Source organism: Triticum urartu, chromosome 2A (genome assembly GCF_056163025.1).
Source record: "Triticum urartu cultivar PI428250 chromosome 2A, HENAU_Tu73, whole genome shotgun sequence".
NCBI classification, from domain to species: domain Eukaryota; kingdom Viridiplantae; phylum Streptophyta; class Magnoliopsida; order Poales; family Poaceae; genus Triticum; species Triticum urartu.
This window is the reverse complement of record NC_141874.1, coordinates 689,575,274-689,582,624: the sequence shown is the minus strand read 5'-3', so window position 1 is coordinate 689,582,624 and position 7,351 is coordinate 689,575,274. Positions and strand designations below refer to the sequence as shown.

The following is a 7,351-nucleotide window of genomic DNA, read 5'->3' as shown; positions in this document are numbered from 1 at the left end:
AACTGTGATGGTCTCTTCTCGGCGGATTCCGGGAAGTGAACACGGTGTTGGAGTTATGCTTGACGTAGGTTGTTCTAGGATCACTTCTTGATCATAGTTGTTCGACCGTGCTTTTGCCTTCCCTTCTCGCTCTCTTTTGCGAATAGGTTAGCCACCATATATGCTAGTCGCTTGCTGCAGCTCCACCTCATACCTTTTACCCTTCCTATAAGCTTAAATAGTCTTGATCGCGAGGGTGTGAGATTGCTGAGTCCCCGTGACTCACAGATACTTCCAAAACTAGTTTGCAGGTGCCGATGAACCCATGCAGGTGACGCAACCAAGCTCAAGGAGGAGCTCGATGAAGATCTTGGCCGTTGTGTCGTTTCGTTCTAGTTGATCAGTAGTGGAGCCCAGTTATGGTCGATCGGGGATCTGTGTAGCTTTTGGGGTAGTCTTCTTTTATTTTGGTTCCGTAGTCGGACCTTGATTGTATCTGGATGATGTAATGCTTTATTCATGTAATTGTGTGAAATGGCGATTGTAAGCCAACTATGTATCTCTTTCCCTTATGTATTACATGGGTTGTGTGAAGATTACCTCACTTGCGACATTGCTTTCAATGCGATTATGCCTCTAAGTCGTGCTTCGACACGTGGGAGATATAGCCGCATCGAGGGCGTTACAAGTTGGTATCAGAGCCTTCCCCGACCTTAGGAGCCCCCTGCTTGATCGAATAGTTGGCGTTGTTGAGTCTAGAAAAATGTTTTGAGTCATTTAGGAATTATATATCGGAGAGTTTAGGAATTCTTTTTACTCCTCAGTCCCTTCGTCGCTCTGGTGAGGCATCCTGACGTAGAGTTTTGACTCTCTTCTCAAATTTCACTAAAAAAAATTTAGGATCACGCGGGTATCTTGGAATCGTTCTGATGGTTTTGTGACGAGAACATTGTTCTTGATGCCTCCTGTCATTTAGGGATTGTGGCAGTGTCCCGGGGAGTTGAGCTCCGAGGTGTTGCCGTCACAATTTTATCGTTGCAGTTCTGGAATACCGGAGTTTAGTTTCGTCAACATCGAAAATCTCTTTTATGCAGTTGTTGGTGAGATAACCTCGACGCCACCCAGTACCGGGGCGGAAGTTCGGGAGTATTGCCATAACTCATATAACGGATGCTTTTCGAAGGTTGAGGTAAATGATTTCCGAAGTTTTCTTGGTTATGTGTTGAAGGATGGATACAGCTGGATGTAGGATTTGCTAGCTTTGGGTGAGATATTATGCTTCCCCTGTATCCTCAACACCTGATTGCATAACCGGAAAATTTCGGAAGTTTATAAGTGGGAATTCTAGGAACTCTTAGGATATCTTTCCGACAGATGTATGATATGAAATTGGGGTTCGATGTCTAGTGGTCCGCCTATCCACGGTTGGTTTTACAGTGGTCTCGTTGTGTCTTAAAGAGTCCTTGGCTATGCCGACTCGGGGACGCTTCGTATGTCATGTGCACTGCCTTGTACATGATGGTGCTGTACGATCGAGCCTGTGTAGACCCCCACTCGGGGGACGACTGGATACCCAACCGCCCTCCAAAGCCGATTCTACCGCCGGCTCACCCCCAGGCAGCGATTTTTATGCCTCCTGGGGGGCCAACGGCTGGAGATGCTCTAAGGTTTGGTCAAAGTCAAGCTTTATAAAATTTCACAAACTTTATATTAGAAAATATCAACATTCACAATATGAAATCAATATTGTCAAATTCACCATGAAATGTATTTTCATACTATATAGATGTTCATATTTTTTATGTAATTTTGATCAAACTTTGTGTGGTTTAACTTTGACCAAATTTTATACGCGGAGTAAAAAGAAATAGAGGGAGTAGATAGTGGAATGATTAGTTTAAGCGGCCTAATTGTAAAGTACACTTTTCTCAGTCCAGGACAGTGCGAGGTGACACAGAGTTGCAGAGTTCTATGATAAGTCTGCGGGTAACAACAATTTCAAAGAAAAATGTGAATTGAACGTCACCCAAATGACTTATCAGAGTTTAAGTCCTAAACAATATTGATGATTGCATTTTTTTAAATTTATTTTAAGCCTTTTGACGAAGTGCATTCAATGGAAAGGGATGTTCCCGTCTGTGAAGATGTGTGTGAAGACTTCGTCAACCTTAAGATGATGTATCGGTTCAACATTTTTTTAGAGGAGTTCGGTTCATCATCTTGAAGGTGTTTATAAGTGTGTATGCTTATAGGGTAGAGCATGTATGTGCGTGTGAGTTTGTCCTCTGTTAAGGAAATTTTTTTGGGGGAACGGAGATCGTGCTGTCGTGGGCGGTCCGCAGGACGTGCAGCAACTGGTTCTGCAGCGACCGACCTGGGCCGTCGGATCCGAAAACGAGTGGCCGAGATCGCGTGCTCTCCTCCTCTCCTCTTCTTCCCCTCCCCCCCTCCTCTCTCTCTCCCTCCACGCCGCTCTCGTTCCGTCATTTCCTACCCACCCACCCACCCAATGCGGCCGCGAGTGTGAAATCCCTCTCTTATCGCAGCGCACCGCCGCCGCGCCGTCCCGCAGCAGAGCGGCGCCGCCGACGCCTCGTCCCCCCTGGCCCCTCCGCCTCCCCACCGCTCGCGCGAGTCGCCGCCCCCCTTCTACCTCGCCGCGTCCCTGCTGTCTCCGCAACCCTGGGGATTAGTTTTTGAGGTACGAGCTTCCGTTCATTCCGGGTTTGCTTAATCCCAAACTAAACTACCGGCACCCCTTCTAGATTGGGGTCTGAGTGCGTGCCGTTTCTCTCTCTGTGTGTGGGTGGGGGTGGGGGCGCTCAAGGTGGCGCCGTGGTGGTGCTTGTAGTGAGGTGGGAGTACTTTGTAGCAGTTCAAGGAATTGATCATAGAAGCCGCATTTCGGAATCAATCCGAAAAAAAATATGATTTTTCTACACCCATTTTGTTAAATAAAAACGAGGAAGATGCTCTGGACATTCTCCAAGCCCCCAAATACGACGATTCCCTGGCCATTCTTGATCTGCGAACAATATGGTCAATTTTTTGAGAGGATAACCGCACGAGGGCCATAATAGATAGTGCTCACTTGGATGGTAGGTTGGATGGGTCAGATGCTCTTTTGTTCTACTCCCTCCTTCCCAAAATATAAGGTGCGATTGACTTTGCATGGTCTTTGATGTACGAATTTGACCACTAATATATATCTAAGTACATGGACTGAACATTTATAAATGGCATCATCGTATTTGTCTTGCAAAATAATTTTATTTCATGTCTGTATACTAATTTTATAGACATACAATACGTGAAAATAATAGTCAAAGTTGTGCAGCAAAGACCAAAAAAGTCAACCGGCGCCTTATATTTTGGGAAGGAGGGAGTATATTGGTATGGTGACATGCTTGTACATTCAGTCATGCGTTCAGCGACAAGTGGAAGTGCGTTTTAAATACACACTTGTTTTTTTGTTGTTGTCTAAAAAGTACTTCCTCCGTCCCATAATATAAGAACGTTTTTCAAGCTATGTTAACTTGAAAAACGTTCTTATATTATATGGGACGGAGGGAGTATTTTTTTTCAAGGATACTAAAAGTTACAGGTGCTAATGAGTTCATTCAAAATAGGATATTTGGATCTATAGGCTGTCTTATACTCCCTCCGTTTCTAGACATAAGCCCTTTTAGAGATTTCAATATGGACTACATACAGATGTATACAGACGGATTTTAGAGTGTAGATTCACCCATTTTGCTACGTATGTAGTCTATAGTGGAATCTCTAAAAGGGCTTATATTTAGGAACGGAGGGAGTAGATGCCTTGTATGTACCATCTGCCACACTACAACTGGCAGTTTTGACTTCAATCTGTCCAACCTGACTGATATTAGAATCGAAAGATTACATTTCGTGTTTTCCAGCTTAAAACTTTTGTACTGTGAAACCAAGTCATTGGCTCTTTGATATCTACTCTTATATATGGTTGTTTTATTGATGCAGGCGTTTGATGTGGTTCATCTAAGCCACAGGGCGTCCACTTTGTCTGTTAAATTCTAAGCACACTTACGACACAAAATGGCATTGCTTTTTCGCTTCAGTCAATTGAGGAACAGCATGTTGAGTAGTTGCCCTGCCAGGGTGCTTATTCCATATGCTGGATTGTCACCTGGAAAGTTGCTTGATCCAAAAAGCTATGAGAGGCGCCTTTTCTCAACAAGTGCTCAAGAGACAGTTAGTTTGCACAGTGCTAGCCTGGGTTCATGTATTTCCGGAATTCAGCCATTAAAGTTTCAGCAGACTTCTGAACATGAGCCATCTGTGCCTCTTCTTATCTTTGATATTGAGACCACTGGTTATTTCCAGAAGATCACTGGTAATGTCCAGAAGGGTAATAGAATCACTGAGTTTGCAGTCCGTGATCTTTGTGGAGGAAAGAATAGCACATTTGAAACTCTCCTTAATCCTGAGAGGGATGTTCCTGGACACCTTGCAACTGTCAATAACATTAACACTGATTTGGTGTGCAGACCTGATGTCCCGAGGTGTGTTTCTCTTCCAATGCACTCATGTTATTCCCAATGCCACCACGACATCCCGTCCCTTCACATTAGTTGCCGAGCCCAAATGTAATGAATTTGTCAGTAATTAGGACACACGCGCACTTGCACGCCTGTGCGCATGCCCAACTTTTTTGTTCCTCGACATGCTGCTGTCAACAAAGGCCATACGAAAGTAAGTCTATTTGTTCAGTAAATTTGGTTGTCGTGTTTTGATAACTATCCATACTACTAGTAAGTAAACATTTCTGAGTCTTTCTTTTTAGAAAATCTTGTGCATTTTGTAAGTTTTTACAGTGGATATTTGGTTCTTTGTATGTCTGACTCTGTTAACACTGAACTTGCTCTAATGGGTTGTTTGGATAGCTAGTTTTTAGAGAACCAATTAGCTATAAACATGTTTCGGAGTCTAACAAACTAAAACTTTGTTTGGGTAATCTAACTAATCCTTGGATAAGCAGAACTTGGTTCTCGTAATACCCAAAATCTGCGTTTTTGGAAAACCGGCTCCGAGACGTTTTTGTGCAAACGCGTTTTAGAAAAATGGGTCTTGGGTGCGCCTGGGCATGGCGCGGAGCTCCGTGGAGAAGAACGTCTTCTGGCGCCGGCACCGGTGTCTGACCTGTGACGTCAGGAGACACGACAGAACGTCACGGCGGACGGCGGCGTTGGGTGGAGCGGCGACTATGCTCTGTACGGCCACGTTGTTGGCGACTTCGTAGTCCTGCCGACCTCCCCGACGGCACGGCGCTGCCCCTTTCACTCATGGTCCTGGAGCACGACGTGCCCACGCTTTTCCTCCAGCCTCGGCAAGGCCGCCGTCGTTTGGTTGACTGCTAGGGGCATCACGGTGCATGGCGTCGAGCACCCTCACGAGCTCTGCGATCTGCCGCTGCCTGGATATTGATGTTCATGGATGTCCAGCGTTGTGGGGCACACTGGACGCGTTCGTACTAAGGACCTCGCTCGCTGGCGCCGGAGCTACGATGGTGCTGGGAAGACGAGTTAACGCTATCAGCGGGCGGTGCCGTTACCTGCTGGTGCGTAGCACCGATATCACGTTGGTATAAGAGATGCACCGGCTACACAGAAGAGGATGTCCATCCCCGGGCAGAGCTTGTACGGGAGCCGACGTGGAACGTAGGGATGTAGGAACGGCAAGCTAGGCGAACAGGGAAGCGCTCGCCAGCGTCCGCGCGGGGAGTCGTCAAGGCCGACCCGAGTGGAGCAGCAGCGTCTAGGGGTTGAGGCCGGAATCGTCGAGGCTTAGGCTGGAGCTTGGAGGTCGTCAATGGCTAGTTTGAGAAAGAGAGAGAAGGTCATGGGATGTGTGGGGTATCAAAACATGTTTTTCTGTAAACTGGTTATTCATAAAATATCTAGTAAAACTGGTTTTGCTAAAAGGCAACAAAAAACTCGTTTTCTAAATCCCCGTGTCTTATACTTGCCATCCAAACAACCACTAAGTGTTATCTTAATCTGAATAATGTAGGTTCAGTGATGTACTTCCATTACTACTGGCGTTTGTTCGAAGCCGCCAAACTCCTGGCAAACCAGTTATATGGGTTGCTCATAATGTAAAAAGATTTGATGGCCCTTTCCTGGCCCAAGAGTTTGACCGTTGTTCAGCAAAGATGCCCGAAGATTGGCTGTTTGTTGACACCCTTTCTTTGGCACGGAAGTTGCCCAAGCTTTCGGCATCAAATGGTACATCATTTTTACTCCAGGGCTGTTGGGTATAAAAACACTTCATACCATCGGGTTTAGGGTGTAGCACTTTTGCTTGCAAGGGTGGTTTTCTGTTTTGAGATTCTTTCTTGTACTCCATGATTTCTGTAATGCAATTCCATTTCACATGTTTGTGTCCTCATATAAAAGGTGCCATGTTTGTGCTGTTATTTATTATTTATTTGTTGTCCTTTGGTTCTGGGAATATGAGGACCATTTTTGTTGAGGTGGCCAAGTGTTTTTTTTTTTTGCTTTTTATCATATGCCCGTATCATTTTTGCAGTCCCAGTTAGTTACCTACATTGTACCATTTGGTAAATCCACAACAGAAATAACCTTAATTACACAGAATTTTACTGTTTTCTGCAGATAAGAAACATCTCCTAAACTTGGAGTCACTATGCAAACGCTATGAGATCTCTGTGGAAGGCCCTTCTCATAGAGCAATGCAAGATGTGATGGCATTATGTCATGTTTTTCAGAAAATGAGTTTTGATCTACAACTGACACATGAAGGATTAATGAATGAGGCCATCAACGCTAGTTATTTCAGCAAGTATCTTAACTAAACATTTGTTGTTTCCAGCTTCCTTGTTAAGTGCTTACATTTATTTGACTTTCCCCAATAGGATTAGCCTCTCCTTCACATTGCTGGATATTATTGCCTTTTGTTGAAACATCTCAAGAATCATGGCTTCTTTTTATTGAAAAGTAGCTGCATTTGTCAGTGAAAGCCCTACTGTGGGAGCTGGATCATTGATATTTACCCTTGAATTAGCATGACAAGTAGAAAACTATTGCCAAGTCGTTTCTGTTGGCTGATTGTCAGATCTATTTCATAAGGGATTATGCTTCAGCGATCTATTAATTACAAAGTGGCATTTCTGTGATGATTTAGCTTGCGTTAGGCATGGGCTTCAGCGATCTATTAATTACAAAGTGGCATTTCTGTTTGTAGTAGCATGGTATATGCCATTAAAATTGTTTGAACCTACGCTAGTGATACATCCGCTGATGCTATTCCTTTCAAATTAAGTTGAATAAGGCATATTTGCCTGTAACGTGTGCTCCTATACAGGTACAGA

At 44.5% G+C, this 7,351-nt stretch overlaps 1 protein-coding gene across 1 annotated transcript; it reads left to right on the top strand.

Annotated features, from left to right (window-relative positions):
• Positions 1–2,479: 2,479 nt before the first annotated feature.
• On the top strand, positions 2,480–7,063 carry LOC125539756 (exonuclease DPD1, chloroplastic/mitochondrial). Its single transcript, XM_048703265.2, has 4 exons — positions 2,480–2,680; positions 3,982–4,523; positions 6,031–6,245; positions 6,636–7,063. Exons 2-4 carry the CDS (start codon positions 4,057–4,059, stop codon positions 6,833–6,835), a joined length of 882 nt encoding a protein of 293 aa, XP_048559222.2. The 5' UTR covers positions 2,480–2,680; positions 3,982–4,056; the 3' UTR covers positions 6,836–7,063.
• The last annotated feature ends 288 nt before the right edge of the window (positions 7,064–7,351 follow it).